The sequence below is a fragment of the Dryas octopetala genome, chromosome 1, assembly GCF_963921425.1.
Source record: "Dryas octopetala chromosome 1, drDryOcto1.1, whole genome shotgun sequence".
Lineage (NCBI taxonomy): Eukaryota > Viridiplantae > Streptophyta > Magnoliopsida > Rosales > Rosaceae > Dryas > Dryas octopetala.
In genome coordinates, this window is record NC_141366.1 from 28,248,180 (window position 1) to 28,273,978 (window position 25,799).

Sequence of the window (25,799 nt, forward strand, 5' to 3'; positions counted from 1 at the left end):
TATACTTAGTAAAATTTTGGGTATGGAAATAAAATTTTAGGGTATGAATCACTCTTAAACAAATCTGATATGGATTCAAAAAAACCAAAATATCCCTTAAAATTTATTTGAAAAAACTAAAATACCCTTGTTTTTAACAAAAAAATTGACGGACTTGGATGAAGGTAGGCATATTGCAAAATTTTTTTAATTCAGGTGACAAATTGCTTCAATCTTTTATTTAAGTAGTGACTTGCAAATCGACATATAGTCTGAGTGAGTGATTTGTAAAAAAACCTATAAAAAATTACAAATTATGAATTATAGTTTTATATATGAAATATACCTTATAGTATAGTTTATAGGGTATAAAATATACTAGTATAGGGTATGATTCGGTTATTCAAACCATGAACAACTAAGCACCCCTTAATGCCAACCCTTACTTGTAGGGCTGGGTTGGTTTGACCGAAAAACCGAGACCGTACCTGAAACCGCTTCAACCGATGCCGAAAATAACTGTACCGGAGAGAAACCGTACCGAGATCTCGGTTTGTCAACCGAACCGGTATGTTCGGTTCCGGTTTTCAGATCTTAAAACCGATGGTTTACCGAACCGAACCGAGTATATATAACTTTTAATTTAAATATTACATTTTTATACATTTCTATACCCTAAAATACCTTTCTATAATACATTTATATAAATTTCTATAATTTATATAAAAAATATATAAATTTATAAACCCTAAACCCTAAACCCCATAATTAATAATTTATATGTTTTTTAATTTATATAATACATTTCTATATAAAAACTAATTACAAATACCCTAAACTAATATTATACCATATTCTAAACAATTTATATCATATAACTATAAACTAAATACTAAACTCTATATCCTATTCCTATATCTCATACCCTAAACCCTAAACCCTATTGTGTATTTTAAAATTTTTAAATCATATACATTATAAGGCTTTTTATATCTTATACCTATATACCATATACCCTAAGACTATAATTGATAATAATTCAATAATTTATAATTGGTATATAACTAATAACTATAGTCTATAGAAATGTTTAGTATGGTATAATATGATAATAGTCTTTAACTTATAACTATAGTCTATATAAATGTTTAGGGTTTAGAAATGCATTATATAAATTATAAAACATATGTAATACAAAGTAAGAACTCTAAACCCCAAAGTCCAAACCCTAAACCCCACCCAAACCCCAAAGTCCAAACCCCAAAATACCCTATTGTCTAAATTTTTAATGAATTTTTAAAACATTTTATTTTTAGTTTTTAATTATCCCTTCTCTCTCCTGCCAATACTCCCCCTTTCTCTCTCATTTTTCACTTTCCCTTTTTCTCTCCCCGACGTCACGCCGTGCCTTTGACCGGCGATGCACTGTCTTCCGGCGGCTAATGGAGGCGAGACCACCTCCGAAATGCTCGCCTCTCCCTCCTCTCTTTGCCCATGTGTTTTGATTTTCCAGAAAGGCAAGGATCACGGCAACCTGAGTTGAGGCAGAGCCGAGCCCTTTGCCGGCGATCTCTGTGCTCCGACGGCTTCGCGACTTCCCACCACCCAGAACTCATTCCTCTCATCGAGCCGGTCATTTTGGTACCTTTCCCTCACGCCGACGACTCCCCAAGGCGGCGAATCGAAGCCACCCAGTTCGACCTCCGATGGCATCTCTCTGTTCCCTTGCTCCTCTCTCTCTCTCTCTCTCTCTCTCTCTCTCTCTCTCTTAACTCAAGCCGGTCAATGCCCATACCGAGCCGAGCCGACCCAAAATGCCGGTCCGACTGAGTGCCGGTTTACCGGCATTTCGGTTCCGGTCTCGGTAACCAAAAGGGGCATCCGAAGGGGGTCCGGTCGGTTGCCGGTTTGGGGTTCTCGGTTCGGTAACCGGACCGAACCCACCCCTACTTACTTGTACATCTTCTCAAGAGGAACAGAAGGGACATCATTGAAGACGTATCCTTGACCGAGTTTCCTCCCCTATCTCCATAATACAGAGCCCAATACCACTTAAGTCAAAGCCCAGTACAGTACCTCATAAGATAAAGCCCATGGGCTTTCTAACCATTAGACACAAAAATCCAAAATGAAAAACCATATAAAGAGACGTTAGGAATTAGGATAAAGTATTAAAGTCGGTGGACGTAAGGCGTTAGGCACACAAAGTGCCACGTCATCACCCAAAAAAAAAAAAAAAGATAGGAATAGGATTGGTGTAAAGTTGTTTAGAGAGGTTGGGATAGAAGAGTGAAAGTATAGAGAGAAGTAGTTATGGCGGGAGCTTCACTGCATTTGAAGAGCACTGTCAGTGTTACAGTGGCCGCTGCTGCAGAGACCCAAGTCAGCAGTAGTAGTCGGGTTGTTCAAGTTCAACTCCCAGAGAAGACCCGGAATTCGAGGGTGTTGGTGCTCGGTGGGACGGGTCGGGTCGGAGGATCCACCGCCATTGCCCTCTCCAAGCTCTGCCCCGACCTCCAAATTATCGTTGGCGGTCGAAACAGGTAGTCAAATTAAATTTAAACGCCAGGTATCGCTTTCTCATTCTGTTGTTTGGTTTCTGAGAAATATAGGAAATGCTAAGAAATTGATAAACCCCACTCGGTTCACCCGAATTGTACTTGTTGGTCTTGAAACTTTAATATAAATGTTTAATATATGAAATGATTAAAATAAATTTTAATGTAAATGTTTTTAGCGACTACCGACCAGGAAAGGAAATTGTAATAAAATGTGGTAATTTGAACTTTTTAATTTGAATTCCCTCATTTTCTTGTCAAAAAGACAAATTATTAGCTTTAGAATTTCCTAAGTTGCACTAGAACAGTGTTCACTGTTCTTGCTTCTGGGTCTTTTGGAATTAGTTATATGTAGTTTTTTGTGGGCTCAGGATTTTATCTATGTGGAGGCAAATTTAAACTATAATAGGACTGAACACATTTTGAGAAAGAGATTTACATATGAGAATCTGAAATACATAGCAGTTGTTACAATAAAAGTATACAAGTAGAAGCAAGAAGTTAAGAAACGAGCTACTGGATGATTTTCTTATGAAGGAGAAGCCAGAGTTCTCGGAGACTCATGGGAGATAAAACCATAAACTTGCAGTAAATAAAAACTTTAGAGGAATGGAATGAGAACAAGTAAAGAAATAGTGAAAGTGAAAAATGCCATTTATTTTCCCATTGAGGGCCACTGCCCCCACTCGACATAAGCTCGGGCAGCCTATTCTACGACTTATTAAGTAGACTATGAGGCCACAATGAATTGAAGGCCGGCCTTTTTCTTTCTAAACTTTGAGGTAATAGTTCTGGCCTTGTAATGTCACTGTACTTTTTGTCTCTTTTAGAAGATGTTATGTCATGGGCTGGGATTAATTTGTTGGTGAAGTGTGCAATGATGGCAAGATTAACTTATTGATGTTTTAATGATTTTATTTTAGAACAAGAATTGTACTCACCGTCATAAGAGATAAGTCAGTGTACAACCAATGCCTTTTCCTAAAACTAGAAAAACAATAGTCTATAGAGGACAAGGATAATAACAACAATACCTTGGAAGAAGTTCATATTGGATATATATATATATATATATATATATATATTTGCTAAAAATTAAATAACTTAATTGGCAGGTAATATACAAAAAGAAAAAACTAAAGCCAACATAATTACACGGTTCTATTCACCCACAACGATCCGTAGTGCTTTTTAATAATATAGAGCCATGGTCATGAACATGCATTACTTTTTGACATCTCTTTGGCCATTTGTGATTATAAATACTTGCAAGTTGAGATGCTACAGTGCTGGAATTGGGTGCTATACAGGGAAAAAGGTGCTGCTATGCTGGCTACACTTGGGGGGAACTCAGAGTTCTCTGAGGTGAACATTGACAATGTAAAATCATTAGAAGCTGCTCTGAAAGGTGAATGATTCTTCAAATTTCTTTTCAACATTTGTTGTCTTTCGTACCATGAATTCAGTTTCAGTTTGTTACTAGCATTGGGGTAATATGACATCTGCTCCCATGGATCCCTATCTCTATATCAGACCAAATAAGTTTGAGCATTGTATTTTGCTGATTTTTTTTTATACTTATTATATAGGGAATATAAAGCATATACAATGTTTATACTTTCACATTTTGAGTCACTCTAACTAGTTTCTTTTGGAATTTTAGGGCTCTTAATAATCCTGGTCTGACTCAAGAGTACATATAAATGAAACTTGGTCCTTTTTAGAAATAATTCAATATAACTTCATTTGCAAATGTTATGCTATGATCATGGGCACCTGTCTTTTCACCTAGGTTAAAGAAAAAGAATAAAGGAACTAATAGGTAATTTCTTAGGAGGGCTGCTATTTGCACACCCTCTTTCCTCTTACTATACACCCATCTCTATTAATTTGTGGAATCACAAATTTACCCTAATGTTAAAATACCATAAAGGACAAAAAAAAAAAAAAAAAAAAAAAAACCAGCCACCCTTCTCCCCGATCCCAGCCCAGCCCCACCCACACCCTTCTCCCCTCCGCCCCCACCCTTTTCCCTCCCTCTTTCTCTCTCTCTTTCCTTCCTTTCTCCTTCTCTCTATCTCTCTCTCTCTTTCTCTCTCTCTCTCGCTCTCTCTCCTTTCCTCTCTTTCTTTCTCTCTCTCCTCTCCCCCTTTCTCTCTCTCTCGCTCTCTCCTCTGCCACTCTCTCTCTGGCCGGTTGTAGGGGCTGGCGACCTTGCCGGTCTCCAGATCGGTGGTCGGCGTCCACTGATCTGGAGGGCGGCAAGGTTGCCGGCCCCTACAACCGGCCGGAGAGAAAGTGGCAGAGGAGAGAGCGAGAGAGAGAAAGGGGGAGAGAAGAGAGAGAGAGAAGGAGACAGAGGGAAGGTTACATATGGAAGGAGATAGGAAAGAGAGAGAATGGGCAGCTGGGCTGAATCGCCGGCGACGGGCTGTGCGCGGTGATCGGGGTCAGGATTTGGGTGGCTGGTTCTTGTGTTTATTATATAGTAAGGGTGTTTTTAAAATTTTAGGGGTGTGTGTTGAGAAATTAAATAAATTAAAAGGAAGAAGAGGTGTGAGGTGAGAAAGGGGTGTGTAGTGAAAGGAAAAAGGGTGTGCAAATAGCAGCATTCTTTCTTAGTTATACATCCTTGACCTATGTAAAAGATTGCAGATGCATTTTTTTTCTTGATGAGAAACAAAAATTTATTTAACAAGAAGAGCATGAGTGTTGGGACAAAGAGGAACATTATTTATCTCAAGGGTTCTTCATATTCTATTCCATTCTTTTCACTTAACCAATATTGCTGTAATACTTAACAAGCATGCCATGGATTTTGGGATTTACATGTCTTTCTATTACAATCTTTTCATATTTTATTAAATTAATTTGTCAAAATGTACTGAGACCAGTTCTTCATCCTCATTGACTTCATCTTTTATCTTTCCCGATGGACCATATACATCTATATACGTCCTTCTTTATGTGTAAGTACACAAAGATGGTCTGTTTATTTATACTAAGTGGTTAGTTTCTATTTCATACCTGTCATTGGAGAGAGTTGGAATTTCACTTGATTAGTTTATATTTTAGAGAACACTGCTTATAATAGTGAAAAATAATTGGTGTTAATGTGGTATTTTGTGATCGTAGTGTGGGTTGGGTTCCATGAAACAGTAATTATCAAGTTTCAATTTAAGCAACCTATTTCTTATTGTTAAAATATAAAATAATTGTTTGTCCACATCCTAATAACCAAAACTTTTGGAATAGTGGCAAACCAACTAAATTTATCATGTATGAGAGTGGGAGATTCTAATTTTGTATCTGTACAATTGCAAAACCTCCCAATATAAGTTGAACTCCACGTGTTGGGCTCTAGTGGTGGGGAGAGACCCATATGTGAATAGAGTGCTAGAATATAGCATGATTGTTGGCCCACATCCTAATAGCTTAAGCTTTTGGGGGTAGTGGAAAACCAACAAACTTCTCCAATTTGTCCCTGAAGTACCCTACAAATTCTCTCTGCAGATGTGGATCTTGTAGTTCATGCTGCCGGGCCATTCCAACAGGCAGAGAAGTGCACTGTATTGGAAGCTGCCTTACAGATGAAGGTGAGGAAAGTTAACTATTATGTTGGAAGATTTCCCCCCTCTCCCGACTCTCTATAACTTTGGTAACATCTTTTGTCCCTCCACAGACAGCCTATGTTGATATTTGTGATGATACAACCTATTCATTGCGTGCAAAATCTTTCAAGAATAAAGCGGTAGCTGCAAATGTTCCAGCTATTACAACTGGTGGAATTTATCCAGGAGTGAGCAATGGTCTATCATCAGCACATTTTGTTCTGTAATCCACAGTTTTGTGCACCTGCTTGTGCACATGTTTGATCAGCATTCAAAATAAAACAAAAGCAACTTGGTTGAACTAGATAAAATTTAAAGGATATGTTTCTGTAAAGTTAAATGTAAGTGAATTATAATAATCTCAAATACCAGGTTCCTTCTTCAGTGGACCTATCTGAGATGTGTTATTCTCTGGCTCTAGATAAGCTAATGGCCTAAGTGGAGAAACCCCAAGTAGCTAGGGTTTTTTGATTGTGTAACTTAGATGTATAATTTAACTAATCAAAACTCTTAATGTGATATCCTGACTTTTGAGTTTGTCTATGTGAGTTTCAGAATATCTCAAGGATTCATGATGCCTAGAGTTTTCTCTTCAAAAACATGATGAGGGTTTTATGCCACTGTTAAATAAAAAAAAAAAAAATTTCCCCATTCATTTAGATGTGAGAACACCTATGGAAGATCATAGGAGTACTCATAAATTTAGAGGTGACATAAGATGATATTTTGTGTGGAAGTGAAAACCAGATCATATATGCTATTTCTTTGTCTTCCAAAATACTGACTCCTGTTATAAATACAGTGATGGCTGCAGAACTAGTTCGTGCTGCAAGAAGTGAAAGCAAAGGAAAACCAGAAAGGCTAAGGTAATTTTTCCCATTACTAAATTTGAAGCCCCTGAATCTTTTCACTTTTTAAATTAGGTTACAAATATATCTCCAATCATTTGCATCTAATTGCCCTTTCTTCTAGTTTTGATTCTTTATGTAGTTCAAAATTTGAATGCTGTCTTCTACTTCCAATGTCTTTCATATTAATCCAAAACAAATCTTTTCTTTGGTCGCACTTCTCAAGCTCCATGATCAACATCTTCCTCAAGTTGTCTCTTATGTCTTTTTTTTATTTATTTTTTTTTATTTTATGAAACTTGAAATAGGTTGCTTGGGAGAAGTTTCAAAAGTCTTGATTGAAAGAACATATTTAATCTTATGTGTTACACTGTGCCCCAAAACCTTAAGTTGTCAGGGAATGAGTCAACAATTAATATCAAACTAACATTATGCATATTAACATATAACATGGAATATATGTGTTTTAGCTTTTTTGCTCATTGATGAGGCCAATAGGCTACAGGATGAATTCTATGCCTAACAAATTATGTGCAAATATGCTCTTATCAGATTCTACTACTACACAGCAGGCACTGGTGGGGCTGGTCCGACTATCTTAGCCACTAGTTTTTTGCTTCTTGGAGAGGAGGTTGTTGCATTTAACAAAGGTTAGTTTCAACAGTGTTCTACCATTCTTTTTCTCCTTTTGTGCTTGGTGACTCACCCTGAATCTTTATATCATGCCTAACCATGATAATGGGCTACTCAACCAGGAGAAAAGATCAAACTAAAGCCATATAGTGGAATGCTGAACATTGACTTTGGAAAAGGCATTGGAAAGAGAGATGTTTATCTGTTGTAAGTTCTATAAGAAAGACATTGCTCTAAAAGAAGCTACACTTTATGCATAAGTTTGGAGTCACCAAGTCATATGATTAATTAATAATATACAAATCAAATGTGGAAAACAATTTGAGACGACCAATTGGGTCATTATGAAAATGATGCCAATAGAGTCACATATAACTGTATACAAAGTCTCTCTCATTTTCCAAGAGGTTAGGGAAAAGGATAATTTAATTAAATAGCCTCTTTTCATATCACTTAAGCTTTTTTGACCCCCTCTCCCAAAATTAAGCTTTTTTTAACCCTTTTTTGTGTGAAATGTCCATAACACCCTTCTTATAAAACCCAATTTTTTTTACTGCAGTCTCTCTCTCTCTCTCTCTCTCTCTCTCTCTCTCTCTCTCTCTCTCTCTCTCTCTCTCTCTCTCTCTCTCTCTCTCTCTCTCTCTCCCTCCCTCCCTCCCTCCCTCCCTCCCTCCCTCCTTCCCCAGCCAACCAGCCCACAAATTTCACAAGATCTTACCAGATCTGATCTCCCTGCAACCACCCAAGATCTGCACCCACCTAGACCGAAAATCCCACCCCGTCGCTCGCCCAGCCCAGCGCAACCCCAGCTCGTCTCCGCGATGCCTTTTGTAACGCCCCGAACCTCAGGCCCATAAAAATACTGAACATCAAATTTTGAAACCTGTTTTCTCTTTCTTTTGAGCCATGCACAACAACATAAGTAAATACAATTTTACCAAAAATATTTAAACAAAACCATTGTGTAAAAACAATTAATTAAATCTCTCTGAGTCCCACTGCCTCATCTTCTCCCCACTGCTTCCTTAGCCTGCTTAACCTGCAAAACACAAACCCTACATCACAACCATGGTGTACTGGGTTATTCAACAAACCCGGTAAGCTCGAAAGCTCGTATGAGCGAAATGACTTAAATAACTAACCTAAAAAATTTCTTCTATTTTCATACTCAATAATAATCCACAATAATAATCAATATTTACTCAATCACATAATAATTTCATCACCAATCATCCAAGCATTAAGATAATCATAATTTCCTCATAATCACATCAAATCTCATCAATAATAGTAATAAATCATTATGGCAAATTAATTGCCTAAATGTCAACTATTAACCTCAACATCAGTCATTCACATCCTAATTAATAACCCCAATGCATAATCACCATCATTTCCAATCTCAAAGATTCAAGCCTAGACTTTACCAAATCCTAGTCAAACCAAATCCTAGTAAACAGAAGCATACAAGCACACAAAGCAAACAATCAAACTATCTAATTTCACTCACAGTGCCACAACGTGAAAAGACCGAAATGCCCTTCACGGCGCCATTGCTCGGATATCAAATTCGGCAGTATAATGGCATCGGGAATAAGATTTTCCGAGCCCGTGTACCACAAGCTTCGGGTGACTGGCTAGAGGCCAAAAACCAATAATTCAAGTCATCAGCACGGCCAAACGTGGTGGGACCTACGGTGGTCCATGGTGGTCAACCTGGGTCGACGGCCAATTATCGTCGGAAAAGCTCGAAACTGGCCGGAGAAGCCGCCGGCCTTCTCAGCCTCGATCAGCCGTCGAGGAGCATCGAGTGGACAATCGGAGCACACCACTGTGCTCAGCTCAACGAGAAGAAGAAGATGAGGGTGGTCGCCGGCCTCGAATTCGCTGGAAAAGTCGGGTCAACGGCGGAGCTCCAAACCGGCCTTGAACTGGATTTCGGGTTTGGGGGGTTTCTGGGCTGAACGGTGCACATAGGAAGGAGGAGGGAGGAGAGGCGAGTTCAGGGAGCTTTTGTCCCCCTCCATCCGCCGCCGGATGCGCGCCTACGCGCTGATGGTAGGCGCGGCGAAGGTGAGATGCGAGAGAGACAAAGGCGCGGGGGGGGGGGGGAGAGAGAGAGAGAGAGAGAGAGAGAGAGAGAGAGAGAGAGAGAGAGAGAGAGAGAGAGAGAGAGAGAGAGAGAGAGAGAGAGAGAGAGAGAGAGAAATTCCGTGAGAGAGGAGAGAGAGAGTGATATAAAAACTGAATTTTGGGTTTTAAAATATCTTCCACGCAAAATTACAAATATGCTCCTCACTTTGAATGTCCGTAAAACCCAAACCATGTCTCCGTTTTATGCGTGCTTCGTGTCACGAACTCGCGGACTCGAGACATATCCAACGTGCCCAAAGTTAAAGACGAAAGTTCACTAACTTTAAAAGTCAACTTTTGGGTCAAGCCCAATTTAAAACAAAAATTAAAAATTAAATTAAAACCTTTTTAAATTCCAAATAAATTCCCAAAATCTTTAAAATAAATTCTCAAAATATTTAAAATAAATCTTTGAAAAATACCTTCTCTCTCTCTCTCCCCCTCCTCATATCTTCTCTTTCTCCTCCACCATTTTCTCTCGTTCTTCTGAAACCCAAGATCTGGTTTTGGGAATCAAAGCTCAGATTTATTTGCCTTTGTGCGAACAAATCACAGCCCAAAGACCAACAACGACATATTTATTTTTTTCTTTTATCTCTTCTTTTGCCTTTGTTTTTTCACGATTAATTTGGATTTTGATCCCACATTTACCAAAAAGTTGCAGCAGATCTTAATTCAATCCAGATCTTGTTCTCAAACCAGATCTGGTTCAATGGAGAGAAAGAAGAAGAAGAAGATGCAAAAATTGCAATGGAATTTTCGGTGGACTGTGGAATTTTCGGTTGACATGGTGGTGCTATAGCACTTAGTGGACAGTGCGGTCGACACATGAAAAAAAAAATTCCAGATTTGGTTTGAGATCTTGCAAATTTCATCTACAATATTCTTTTCTTCATTTTCTACTATGTCAAAGATCAATGATCAATCCATATCAAGATCTGCAATTGCTTTAAGCCATGGGTTGCTAGCAGCAGCCTTCAATCAAGGAGGGAGGGAGGGAGAGAAAGAGAGAGAGAAAGAGCAGATGGTGGACCTTGTGGGTAATATCAATTTTTCGGCCTCGTCATCGAAAGCGGCTTCCAATTGCTCGGAAATTCTAAGCTATATGGGGGGCTTGGATGGTGAGCAAAAACAATTGATCAAGAAGTTGGTCAACTTTCGCATGAAAGAAGGTAAAAGAACAAGAGTTCGTGCTATTGTTTATCAAACTTTTCATCGCCTAGCTCAAACTGAACGCGATGTAATCAAACTTATGGTTGACGCCGTAGAGAATATAAAGCCCATATGCGAAGTGGAAAAAGTAGGAGTTGCAGGTACTATTTATGATGTCCCTGGGATTGTAGCTAGGGATCGTCAACAAACCTTAGCTATTCGTTGGATCCTTGAAGCAGCTTTCAAACGACGTATAAGCTACAGGATAAGCTTAGAGAAATGTTCATTTGCTGAGATACTGGATGCTTACCGAAAGAGGGGAATTGCACGTAAGAAAAGGGAGAATCTTCATAGACTGGCTTCCCGACTTGTGGAATTCCCAGTCTACACATCCTCTATATAGAGGGGTATTTTGGTCAGAGAAAATACAAAAGAGCCATAAAAGTAAGTTTTGGGCCAAGGGGGTCAAAAAGCTTAATCTTGATTAAAGGGGGCCATTTAATTAAATTGCCCTAGGGAAAACCCACTTGAAACTTGTTGGTCAAATTATGGTGTCATTTTGTTATGGTTAAGTATGATACTATGAATATTTTTCTCTTTTGAAAAGAAAGGTACCTTACCTTTATGGTTTACCATGTAAGTTTACAATCCTTATCTGTTCCACTAATAGATGTGAAAACTTTTAGCAGTACCAATTCCAATTTTCAAATATCTGTGACCTAATGTGTTTCAATGTAGTCAGAAAAGTCCATCAAAGTATGTAAAATGAAATTGGACTTGCATAAATTTAGTTCTCTTCAGCTACTTCCATAATTGTTTGAAGAACAAAAGACACTGGTGCTCTAGAACTTCAATGTGCTACAGCCAATGACATTTCCAGATAATTTTTTTACAACTTGTTTGGTAGTTTCTGATACCATTTCTTATTTGCTTTCTTGGTATTACTTGATGACATTGTAACATTTGTCACCATTTTTTACACCTAGTCAGTACAGATACAATAAAATGGATGAAGAACTGCTATGTAGCCTTATTCATTAGACTGAAAGCTTTTCCTTTTTCTTTTTTTGGAGAAAAAAACCCATATGTATATTTTTGGTGCAAGAAACACAAATTTATTGAAAAAAGAAATACTGTACAAATAGTGGGCCAGAAATCCACGAATACATAACATCTAAGAAACTACAAAACAAAAAAACTTCAATTTACACCACGAACACCCTAAATAAGAGTTAACATACAGCTATCCTCCAATCTAAATAAATAGTAGAAAAAGAAAGATCCCTAAATTCTGTCAGAAAAGCTTAATCTTGATTCCCAGAACTGATTCCCAGAATGCCCAAAATCTGACATTCTCGCAGAGCTCCTCCACACCTACCCCCTTATATTAGTGAGATTGACAGTAGATGATTATAAAATAACCTATACTGGAACTGCACCAAAGTGCTTGGATAAGATTGAAGAAGTTTCATCCAAAGTATTTGTTTCCATTCTATTTTCTGGTCCTCACAAGAAATGGAAACATAAATGAATTTTATGTAGCATATTGGTCCTCATAGCTGAATCTTCGTGAGAAGTTTTTGTTGGGCGGAAGCCGGTTGATGAGTCTGACCACGCACTTCATAGGCCCACACACACCATACATGTCGATATTTGCCCGAATTTAGCCACCCGTGCCAGCAAACGGGTATGGAGTTTTACCAAAATGCCTCGGCATTTAGTGTGTAGGGCTCTCTGTTATACCCAAATGGATGACGCCTTACATAGTCGATGTGAGATTACAAACATGCCTCTAATATAGCCACCTTCTCCAACAGTTTCCTTGTATCCAGGTTGAGTTTTGTCATTTTTGTCCATGAGGGGTTACAGGCCACGAAGTAGTTAGATTGCAGAATAGCTCTTAAATAGCATAGTAGTTTGTCATCAAGATATTTTTCCTTTGTAGAATCAACTCCCAAAGGGTGGATCAGAGCTTATTTTCATTCTTTTGAAGCTTAGTGATTTCCATTTAGATGAACCAGATCGTTTCTGTCTATCTGCTCAATTAATATAGTATGAACTCCATTAGTTCCAATAAATATAATGGGTGTCCTGAACATAATCTTATTTTCAGGAATTTGCCAGAGGTAAGAAGTACACATGAGATCCTAGGAGTACCCACTGTCAGTGCTCGATTTGGAACTGCACCCTTCTTTTGGAATTGGGGAATGGCAGCCATGACTAGTCTTCTTCCTGCAGTACGCTAATACGCTATCACATTTAGTGTTGCATGTATCTACTCCGATAATTTTGATTTGTAAATTTTGGCCTCAGTGTTTGAAATTTTCACACTTGACTCCCATAGATTATCTTCGGAAAATTATAACTGATCGACCGATAAATCGGACAATTAGTTAATTTGTGGCAAATACCCCTTTCTTTGTAAGATGAGATTTGGTTGACATACTATTGTCAATATTCTTCAGTTGAAAGGGATATGATTAAAAAATAAATGCTAACCATTATGGCCGAGCATTAATTTTGAGTAATTTTAGCTCCTATAATAAGCCTATGTAATTTAGAGTGAACATTGCAGGAGTTGTTGAGAGACAGAAGCAAAGTCCAACAGATGGTTGAACTGTTTGACCCCGTAGTCCGAGCAGTTGATGGAATTGCTGGAGAGCGTGTATCAATGAGGGTGAGGCAATATAAAAACTGAAATTATTATTTAAATTTTTAATTATTTCAATTCATTTTTCAAGTATGCACATTGTTTTCAACTTTGTGAATGGATTGTAAGTGACGTTTCTTTCTTCTCTTTATTGTTCTTTTCGGGGGTGGGGGTGGACAGGTTGATTTGGAGTGTTCTGACGGGCGCAATACAGTTGGTATATTCAGTCACAAGAGTCTCTCTGTGTAAGTCTTAAGCTATCCAGAGGTCTATTTATTTTTTCTTCTTTCCGAACTCAATCAGGACCCTGATTTTAAAATGTCTGAAATTTACAAGGTTCATATTAGATGTTATCTTTGTGGACATATGTAATTGAAAGTACCTACTGGAGGATCTGAATGAGATGTGACTGAAATAGTATTTGTCTTCCAGATCAGTTGGAAATGCAACAGCTGCATTTGTTCTGGCAGTTCTTGAGGGAAGTACGAAGCCTGGGGTTTGGTTTCCAGAAGAGGTATGTATAAGAGCTGAGTATTTTATTTTATTTTTTGGTACAATGGCAGGCTAAAACCCAAAAACAAAGAAAACTACATAGAAATAACTCTTGTAGAGGCTACATGAGCCCTGTCAAAGAGCTGAGTATTTTAGAGACCGAAAAACTGCACTTTGATGCAATAAGCCTTTTACCAAATTCTCTCTGTATAGACTGAAGGAATTGCAATTGAGGCAAGGGAAGCCCTTCTCAAACGTGCTTCACAAGGAACAATCAATTTTGTAATGAACAAGTAAAATTTCTTATCCCTTCTCTTTCCCTTATTTAGTATGATGTTGTTAGTATTGGCTATTCATTTTTTCTTTTTCTTTTTTAAACCTTATGGTCCTCAAACAGGCCACCATGGATGGTGGAAACAAACCCAAAAGAGTTGGGGTTGGGAATATACGTGTAATGCTCATACTGAAAGTTCAAATTCTTCTTCAGCTTGTCCACCATGATGCAGAGGTAGACGTAATAATCATAGTGTTGGGGTCGTAACTCTTACCAACTAGTTGCTTTAGCCACTTTGTAAAAATAATCTTTTTTTTTTTTTTTTTTTTTTTTTTTTTTCAGGTGCCGAAAGTTACATATTTGATGCAGGTTGCAAGCCTTGGAGAAAAATATGATCTTTATGTTTTATTCTTTTGTAAACATAATGGGGAGTAACTCCAATAAATTGTTGACTTCTCAAGTGACTGGATCAGTCCTAAAGTAATCAACCTGTCGATCATACACAAATATTTTCAAGTTGGCCAAGTCAATTTTCAGGGCAACCCAATGCAAGTATACTAATGAATGAACTATGAAGACAAATTGGCCAGGTATTAATAATGACAAATACTGTGTCTAGAAATATTCTCAGAAATAATAGTAGTTAGCCCTGAATCCTGAAGGTAAGCATCTGTAAAAAGAAAATGAGGAAAAATCCTATGAAGAGAGAAAAAGAAAAATTAGTAAAAGGATAAAATCATCATGAAACACACTATAAATAAATAAAACCACACCTGGAAATAACGCTTGATGAATACCCCAGAGTATATTATCCTCAAAATCATATCTGGACATGTTATGAAACCAGAGACTAGAACCAATGAACTAAATTGCATAGTACTTGTGATCAACCCCATCCAAAACTGATGATATCATCTATATTGATGTGTTATGTAATTTCATAATTTTGCAAAAAAATAAAGGAAAAAATAAAAGATCATCAAGTGTCTTTATTAATGGCCTCAAACATTTTTCAGGTCAAATGCACCAAAAGTCAAACAAAAAAAAAACTTCTATACTGTGAATTTTATATATAGCAAAGACAACAACTATATGCTACTCTGAAAGTTTGTATTAGGTGATTTATCTAATTAATAAACAGTAGTTCTAGATATACCACATTTTTATACCACAATTTCATACCACCTTATATGGCAACTTACATGGCATTCATACATTGGATACTAAAAAATCAAAATAAAAACTCAAAAAGGAAAAGAAAAACTCTGTCCAATAAAGTAATGACACGTGAGATGGTATAAAAATGTGGTACAAGAATGTGGTAAGTATAGCATTATTCCTTAATAAACTTAATTAAATCCACTGTCAGTAATCGGACCCCAATTTTTTGTTTTATATGATCATTCGGAAACTAATCAAGTAGACACAACTCTGACGATACAGTAGCTAAATTCTGAAAACACAGATTGACTTGTAAAACCAAAACAACTTTTGTAAATACCACAAATCAGAACACACCAAGGAATTGAGTAACAACCTATGCACTCAAAGGATCCATCAATGTAGGCATCCCTGTGCTATCTACAACTAAAGTGGTGTGTGGGCAGATTTATCAAACTTTCATTTAACATTCAAAATGTTAAGTTAACATGCTAAAGTAAAGTGTGTGATCTTGTGATGTAATTTTCAAATTTAATAATTAGCACCACAATGGAAACAAACAACAAATAAGGCAGATGATTGTTCACGCAGAAAACCACTAACGGTTAAAAACTGGGGGTCTGTTTCAGCTGACAAGGCAATCCAATATCAAGGGTTTCAATACAAGCAATCACACAACAAGCTCAAACACTCTAGTCCTAATACTAAGTGGCAGCTTCTTACTATTGTGCACCCTTGTGCAAACACCTTGAAGCTAGCAATCAATCATTCATGTCGTTGGCAGCTCCTCCTTGAGCTATTCAACGCACGGCACCGATCGCACCCAAGCAAATGGATTCCAATGATATAGATGTGAAATGATATGCAAATCTATATTCTATAAAAATCAACCTTCTCAAATAAGAGACATGAAAAAGCTAATAGAGAATCCTTAATCTAAAAAACTAAATGAAAGTGTTTATGAATATGTGAAAAGATTTTGAACAACACTCAAACTCATTCAGATTTTAGAAGAATAACAAGTTAAGAAAATCATTTAGTTTTTGAAAATCAAAAACATTTTCTTACTTGATAAAGGATGAGCACTCACCCAAAATACCCAAGCATAAACACCCGAAAATACTCACAGAAAATATGCTCATCAACACACTCAGATAAAGCAAGACCATCACACACACGCCATTACCATGTCTGCCCATGCCACGTGGAAGCCAATCAATGGCTGTCCACAAGAGACAAATGAAGGGCATATTACTTTTGTCCTAGAGAGGTATCCTAGTATTGTTAAGGATAGGAATGAGGAGCTGTAAAATCAGATATTTCTTTATTTTGCAAAAATTAGAAATGGAGAAAATGATGAATAGTGCTGAGGTGTGTGAGTGAGTGGCGTGAAAGTGATGAGAGGCAAGATCTGATCTGATTGATTCAGTGAAGGAACCACATCATGTGCTGTGCACATGCATGTTTAGAAAAACAGAAAATGGGCTTTAAGAAGAAAATCCCGAAATGGCCCCACTGAAGTGACTGTCACTTAAGTGTTAACCATTGTATGTGAAAAACATTGTTCTTGTGTTCAGTGAATGACTAGTCAAATAGACAAAAAACTGTTATTTTCATGAAATGAATGAAGTGCAGTATACCTTGGGTCTTTGTGCATTGCTACTTCATTCTTGACTTCTTCAATACAATTGATCTTGTCCTTAATCTAGCCTAGAGCTTGTGAGTGATTAAATAAAAATAAATACAAGGATTTTGACAAGGAAAAAAGCCAATATATCAAATCCTAGAAACTAACAATCTCCCCCTTTGGCTTTCCTTGACAAAACATCAACCCATTCACCTCACAAGACTCTCAAAACTTAACCCAACGCTATGTTATAAGCTTCCAAAAAATGTACCTGCAAGAAGAAGTACTTGCACAACACAAAACATGATAGTACAACAACCAATGCAGTTTAAACACAGCAAGCAATGTAGATTAAACAAATACATTCTCCCATTTTTTGTCATGGAAAGACAAAAGGGCATACAAAAAATAAGAGTGAAGTGCACGAGTACATTGAGTTGGAAAATATGCAAGAAAAATCATTGGCAACATGGTCAAAAAGAAACTGAAGTAAATGCCATAACTTCCCTAAAATTTGAACTTCCCCTAAAGACTAACTCCCCCTAAATGTTAACTCCCCCTAAAGCTGATAATCTGCAGCAGCTGCTGCATCTCTATACCGGGCTTGCAGAATATAGACATGTAGTATGAGGGACAACTAGAAAAGAAAATAAGCATGCAAAAAAGTCTGAATGCCCTTTAATGAACAATAACCCAAAGAGCTGAAATGGCCTGTTAAAATGACTGTATGTGATGATTGCAGACCAGTCAAAATGAACAAAATTTGTATGTAACAAAACTGGAACATAAAACAGGCATATGGTTTGACAGAAGGATAGAGAAAGCTTTGAGGAGATGGAAACCATGATAATTGACATAACAAAGAGAACTTAAAAATCAAAGATCTTACTTCCAAACACTTGTGCTTCATTATTTTTTTGAAATTTAGAACTAAAACATGACAATTAAATTGAAACCAAAGGACACTAAATACATGAAATTTTCATGAAAGGATTTGAAATACATCTATCCCACTCCAACTGATATAAAAAAGAGAAACTTGCAAGATTTTACGATCAAATGAGCACATTTGGGCTATAGGGGAGGTCATGGTAAGCAATCAAGACTCTTCCAAGGAGAAAACAATGACAAAGAAAGTGAAAACCAATGTTGAGCAAATTTATTCAATAAAGTGAGTGCACAAGCTGATCAGTCAAGTTAATTTCTGATTTGATATCAAAACTTAAGCACATTTTTTTATTTTTTATAATTTTGAGCACACTCCTAGATTCAGTGCAATTTTGTGGTCCAATTTTGCGACTCTTTACCCTAGAACTTCATAAGGACACCTTATCACTCCCTAGGGATGTGACTTCTTTGGTCACACTTCTTGAAATTTGATTTTAGAACATTTTGTTCGTGACTTCATTGGCCACCTTTTTTTTTTATTTTTTTTTTTTTAGATTAAGAAATGACACAAATGAAGAATTAACCCAAGAGATCAAAGCTCAGATTCAATCAAATCATCTTTGAAAGGTACCCAACAATTTTAACTTAACTTGTCAAAGTTTCTAAGAAAAAGAGACTTCAAGGCTTACATTAGACAAGAAGAAAGGATTATGCTCACTGACATATTAAAATTTATGTGTAAAGATCCCTTTTTGAAATCAAGTAGAGTGTGAGTGTAGTGTTGATATCCTCCAATTATTATGCAAAATGCAAACTTAGACATAAAATAAAATTGACATTGAAGCACAAATATTGGAAGATAGATCAATCATTGGGTACACTAGGAACATGGACCACTCCTTTACCACTCACATAAGACTTTTCACCACCCCTGAAAGTGACAATACCACCATCATAAGGTGCTAGTGAAGTGAATACTTCCCTAACACCTGTCATTTTTCTTTTTGTGGCGGAAAATGCAGTCATGGGTACTAGACATTTAGTGGAGGTCTTCACAACCCATCTTTGATGTGGACTTGACTTAGTTTTGGGAAGTGGGGTGACAAGTAAGACAATTTTGGTTACCTGTTTGAGTAGATTGTTCACTTGCTCTTATAGAGAAATACTTCTCTTTGCTTCATTTGATTTCTTTCCTCTAAGTTTATTGCAATTTGGTCTAATGTGACTCTTGACATTACAATGATGACAAACCGGGACAAACCTTGTTTTTCTATGTGAAGTAGAGCAATCAATTTGTGTGACACTTGGTGTGGCTTGACTTGATTTAGAATGAGATGCACCTAGACCAATATCAATGAAACCTAGACTTTTCTTGTCACCATGGTCAGATTTTGACTTGACAAAAATGGCCTTTGTGTTGGACATACTAGTACTATTTTCACTAAAACCCAAACCGGTCTTGTCCCCATAATGCTTCCCTATCCTAAGCATCCTATCAACTTTTTCAGCCCCAATGGTAAGCTCAACGATGCTCTCATTTACAGCATTCACTTCTTTTTTAAGTTTCTCATTTGAAGATTTGAAGAAAATATTGCTCTCCTTAAGCACTTCGACTTGACTTTCTATATTTTGTTTCAAGATAGCCAATCCTTCTAATTCACTCTTTAATGACTCAATCTTCTTACTCAATTTCAATTTAGCATTCTTAAGTTTCAAATTTTCTTCTTTTATGCTAAGGGTTTCGGTGAAAAGCAAATCATACTTTTCACACAGTGCAGTGTAAGACTCGTCATCTAGAACAAATTCTGAGTCAGACACACCTTCAACATGATTAATCTCCTTGATTGATGCAACAAATGCAACTTCATCACCTTCATTGTTGAATGAAGACTCACAATCATTTGAGTGTTCACTCTCACTATCATTCCAAGTGATCTTCATAGCTTTATTTTTGCTTGAGAAGTAATTTTTTCTATTATTAGCACATTCAACCGCTATGTGACCTACCCCACCATAAGTATAGCATTTCACATTTCTCTTGAAAGTTCTACCTTCTCTAAAGTTAAGCTTCCTCTCTTGTTTTCTCTCAAATGAATTCTCTCCTTGAGGTTTGAACTTGTAGTCCTTGGAGTTGTTACCACTAGTCCTAGCTTCTCTCTCTTTATTCCTAAGAATTCGCCTAAACTTTTTGACAAACAAGTCAACCTCATCATCAGATGTTGATGATTCTTTAGCCATTTTTTCATTAACCTCTTTTACACTATGCAAGGCAATATCCTTAGATTTCTTACTGTCCCTCTCATCCATTTCGAGCTCCATCTCAAAAGTCTTGAGTTTTCAAACCAATTTTCCAATTGTAAGTTCATTTAAGTTTTGGACTTCTTGAATTGCATGTTTCTTAGATTGAAATCTTTTTGATAAGGACCTAAGGATCTTTTGGACAATTGTAGACTCATCATAAGGTTTCCCTAAGGACATGGCTTCATTTGTAAGGGCTTCCAAACTTTCATAGAACTCAGAAAAGGACTCGGACTCTTTCATCATAATTTCTTCAAATTTGGCATAAACCATTTGAAGCTTAAGTGACCTAACTTGTTTGTCCCCTTCATGAACAACTCTAAGCTTGTTCCAAGCTTGCCTAGCCGTGACACAATGTTGTATGTGTGCAAATTGTGAAGAAGATAGTGCAGTGACAATAGCATTTCTAGCCTTCTTGTTGGAGCTAGAGGCTGTGACTTCGGCTACAGACCATTCGAACCTAAGCTTAGGTGTTTCAATCCCATCAACAGTTCGAGTGGGAGGAATCCACTCAACAGTGAGATACTCATAAGCCAATTCATCATATGCATCTAAAAAAATTTCAAATTTCTCTCTCCAAGCAGCGTAGTTGCTGCCATCAAAGCATGGGGGAGAGTTGCAAGACCCTGCAATCAACTCGATCTCTTTCCATCTAGACACACCTAAAAACAAACAACACCCTAGGATCTCTCTATTTTCTTTTAGAGTAGCGCTTTGATACAAATTGAAAGTTTGTATTACGTAATTTATCTACTTAATAAACTTGATTAAATCCACTGTCAGTAATCGGACCCCAATTGTTTGTTTTATATGATCATTCGGGAACTAATCAAGTAGACACAACTCTAACGATACAGTAGCTAAAATCTGAAAACACAGATTGACTTGTAAAACCAAAATAACTTTTGTAAATACCACAAATCAGAACACACCAAGGAATTGAGTGACAACCTATGCACTCAAAGGATCCATCAATGTAGGCATCCCTGTGCTATCTACAACTAAAGTGGTGTGTGGGCAGATTTATCAAACTTTCATTTAGCATTTAAAATGTTAAGTTAACATGCTAAAGTGAAGTGTGTGATCTTGTGATGTAATTTCCAGATTTAATAATTAGGACCACAATGGAAACAAACAACAAATAAGGCACATGATTGTTCACCCAGAAAACCACTAAAAACTGGGGGTCTGTTTCAGCTGACCAAGTAATCTAATATCAAGGGTTTTAATACAAGAAATCACACAACAAGCTCAAACACTCTAGTCCTAATACTAAGTGGTATCTTCTTACCATTGTGCATCCTTGTGCAAACACCTTGAAGCTAGCAATCAATAATTCATGTCGTTGGCAGCTCCTCCTTGAGCTCTTCAACGCACGGCACCGATCGCACCCAAGCAAATGGATTCCAATGATATAGATGTGAAATGATATGCAAATCTAGATTTTATAAAAATCAGCTTTCTCAAGCAAGAAACATGAAAAGGCTAATGGAGAATTCTTTATCTAAAAATCTAAATGAAAGTGTTTATGAATATGTGAAAAGATTTTGAACAACACTCAAACCCATTCAGATTTTAGAGGAATAACAAGTTAAGAAAATCATTTAGTTTTTAAAAATCAAAAACATTTTCTTACTTGATAAAGGATGAGCACTCACCCAAAATACCCAAGCATAAACACCTGAAAATACCCACAGAAAATATGCTTATCAACACACTCAGATAAAGCAAGACCATCACACACACCTGCCCCATACAACACACACACGCCATTACCATGTCTGCCCATGCCACGTGGAAGTCAATCAATGGTTGTCCATAAGAGACAAATGAAGGGCATATTTCTTTTGTCCTAGAGAGGTATCCTATTACTGCTAAGGATAGGAATGAAGAGCTGTAAAATCAGATATTTCTTTATTTTGCAAAAATCAGAAATGGAGAACATGATGAGTAGTGCTGAGGTGTGTGAGTGATCAGTGGCGTGAAAGTGATGAGAGGCAAGATATGATCTGATTGATTCAGTGAAGGAACCACATCATGTGCTGTGCACATGCATGTTTAGAAAAACAGAAAATGGGCTTGAAATGAAATGAGCTTTAAGAAGAAAATCCCGAAAAACTGAAGTGACTATCACGTAAGTGTTAACCATTGTACATGAAAAACATTGTCCTTATGTTCAGTGAATGACTAGTCAAATAGACAAAAAACTGTTAATTTCATGAAATGAATGGAGTGCAGTATACCTTGGGTCTTTGTGCATTGCTATTTCATTCTTGACTTCTTCAATACAACTGATATTGTCCTTAATCTAGCATAGAGCTTATGAGTGATTAAATAAAAATAAATACAATGATTTTGACAAGGAAAAAAGCCAATATATCAAATCTTAGAAACTAACATACTCTTCTGAAAAGAAAAAAAGAAAAAAAGAAAAAAAAAAAACAGTTTCTTTAATTAAAAATGGATAAAAGACAACAGTGTTACCAAAAAGACTTTAAGAAAATTGCTTAACCTTAGAAAATGATACTTAATGAATTTGCCAAAATTAAGCCAACTGCACCAGCTGAGTTTACCAGCTGGATATTCAGTACCACATGTATAACTGTGAACACAGTTAATGCAACATTCGACCACAGGAGTTGCTTGTCTTTTGCAACTGCATGTAGAAATGCTTCAGAAGTTCCTGATGTAAATTCAAAGCACAATCTCAGTTCAAGTCTTATATTTCTCAGGCACAACAGTAAGATCTCTGAGTTATCACCAGACCACTGATGACTGATTTCCTATAAAGAGATGCAAATATCTCAAAAAATTGACGATATGAAAGGAGTTCCAGTTTGAAATGAAAGACTTTAGTAGATTGTCAATGAATTTGGACATGCGTACTCTTTATTATCACCATTTACCACCACTTTAGTATCCTAGTACTAACTACATCTTGATAGACAAGACAACCCCTTATGAATCTTAAGGTATCCTTTACTTAAAAAAAAAACAAAAAGGAAATTCATTTTTGGAGGATACTTCAAGGATTTCGCATCTCATTTATCTTATGTCATAATTGACAATTGAATATTGAATTCAGAATGTCCCATAAAATAGAAAGAATAAGAAGAAGAATGAATAAATGAAGTGGTGCTTGATCTTCCATTAACTATCTCTTTGCTTAAGTTTGTTTTAGTAGTATTCTATGTAAAATGGTTGCAAGCGAAAGACCACTTAGATACGCCTGTGAATACTGATAAGTAGAATTAAAACATTACTTACCATTCATAGCCACAAAAATTATATAAATGCAATAATATCGAAGGGCTGTTGATGCTTCCTTATCAGTCCAGTTCTGGCCATACAATAATCTGATGAGAGAATAAGAATAACTTGGGCCAAACGCAATAAATACAAGACCTGATATCTAAAGCAGTGTACGTGAGATAAAGAAAACAAATAAAGAAGAAGCAATTCAAGAAAAGAATAAATCTCAATTACTACTAAAGAGAATGCTATTGCTCCTTTTGTGGTCATTAACTTGTACTATTTGAAAATGTGTCAAAATAAGAACCTTCCTAAACATATAATATGTGATCACCAGAGATATCAAATCAAAGCCCCATGGAAACTCCCAGACAGACTCCCCCCTCCAATTTACTCATTAAGAAATCAAATCAAAGCCTCAAAGGTCAACATAACTGTTCTAGCTACCTTGATCCATATGTTACAACATAACATGCAACGTCTGCATATCTGCATGCTACGACTACTTTGGAAATTTTTCTTTTCTATAAGATATTTTCCAGGTTGTTTGAGTCCATTGGGTTCTGTTCATCATGGAAGTCATACTTTATCTAAAGGACTGAGATGCTATTACAATCAACTTGGCTACTTACTAGATCAAGACTATATAGACATCCATTATCCATATATTGATATATTACGCATAAGTTGATTTGTATAAAACAGAGAAAAAAAGAAAATGGGAATACACACATACATACCTATTAATAAAACCAGTTTAAGGGCCTCCGTAAGGCTACTTCCTAACCTCCTGTCTCTATCTAGGTCTTTTCCTGTCAATAAAAGACATTAGAAGAAAAATTAAAGTTTGTTAGAATTGAACCCTGCACAATGAAATGTTATTGTTACGAGAGTTATTCTCCTTAATTACAATTCTTGCATATTATTACAGTTATTGTACAGTTATTACATTTAATTGCTTGTAATTAGTTTCCTAGGACAGTTTCTTTGTAACAGTAGACTGTTTCTTTGTAACAGTTTCTTCACATCACCATATAAATGGTATGTATTCTGTGTAACTTTCTAATCAATAGGAAAATCAATATTCTTCCATATGCTCTATTCTTCCAAACTTAACATGGTATCAGAGCAATAGGAAAACAACCTGGATACATTTTATTTCTGATTTTTCCGAAGCCTTCTATCTTCTTTTCCAATCTACCATGGAAGATAGTGCTGATTCTAGTTTCCAACCCATGCAAAAGAAAGTTATTGATCCGTCGAATCGTTATTATTTCCATCATTTTGATAATTTAGCTATCTCTCTTTGTTCACAATTGTTAAATGGTGAGAATTGGGCTACATGGAGCAAATCCGTCGAAATTGCTCTTTCTGTCAAGAACAAATTGGGTTTCATTAATGGACGATTTCAGAGGCCTTCCAAGTCCACCCATCCAGATGAATATGACTTATGGGAGAGAGCCAATCACATGTTGATTTCATGGTTTTCTCATTCAGTTGCACCAGATCTTGTTCCTAGTGTACTCTTCGCATCCTCGGCTCAACATGTTTGGGAAGATTTTCGAGCCCGTTTTGCTCAAGGTAATTTACCTCGCATATTTCAAATTAAACAATCCATTGCCTCACATGTTCAGGGAACTATGACCATAGCCAATTACTTCACCAAATTGCGTGGGTATTGGGACGAATTAGACTCTTATTGTCCACCATCCACATGCGATTGTTGTCATTGTGATGAGGGCAACAAAAGAGATGCACAACATGCAAAGGACCGTCTTATGCAATTTCTTATGGGACTCAGAGATTCTTACAATTCTGTCCGAGGCCAAATACTACTCATGAAGCTGGTACCTGATATCCGAGAAGCTTATAACATGGTGACTCAAGAAGATAAGCAACGAGAAATTGGCACTCCTACACCTACTGAAAATTCCTTTTCAGTTGCGGCAGCTATACGGAATTCCAACAATACCTACTCGAATTATAAGTTTTCGGGTAATCCTTCATTTTCTCCTAATTCTCATAATGGAGCTTTGTTTTGCAACTATTGTAGGAAAGATACACATAGAATATCTACCTGTCCCAAATTATATGGCTACCCACCTGGACATCCGAATCATGATCCAAACTTCAAGCCTAAGGGACGTAAGCCTTCTCAACCAACCTCCAGCTTCCACGACAGACAGAGGGGATTTCCACCGACTCCTCCCTCTTTTCATGCAGCAAACGCTGCTACTATAGCA

At 36.8% G+C, this 25,799-nt stretch overlaps 1 protein-coding gene across 3 annotated transcripts; it reads left to right on the forward strand.

Annotated features, from left to right (window-relative positions):
- The first annotated feature begins 2,210 nt into the window (after window positions 1-2,210).
- On the forward strand, window positions 2,211-14,846 carry LOC147299521 (Saccharopine dehydrogenase). 3 transcript variants are annotated; one of them, XM_086243321.1, is made up of 14 exons: window positions 2,215-2,522; window positions 3,848-3,945; window positions 6,051-6,133; window positions 6,220-6,346; window positions 6,951-7,014; window positions 7,549-7,646; window positions 7,752-7,836; window positions 13,028-13,151; window positions 13,490-13,591; window positions 13,745-13,809; window positions 13,997-14,078; window positions 14,270-14,349; window positions 14,443-14,564; window positions 14,673-14,846. In XM_086243321.1, exons 1-13 carry the CDS (start codon window positions 2,293-2,295, stop codon window positions 14,555-14,557), a joined length of 1,353 nt encoding a protein of 450 aa, XP_086099447.1. In that variant the 5' UTR covers window positions 2,215-2,292; the 3' UTR covers window positions 14,558-14,564; window positions 14,673-14,846. The 3 variants fall into 3 exon arrangements, with proteins under 3 accessions (XP_086099463.1, XP_086099447.1, XP_086099455.1); XM_086243329.1 differs by having other exon boundaries at window positions 2,219-2,522; window positions 14,454-14,564; XM_086243337.1 differs by lacking the exons at window positions 6,051-6,133; window positions 6,220-6,346 and having other exon boundaries at window positions 2,211-2,522.
- Window positions 14,847-25,799: the final 10,953 nt, after the last annotated feature.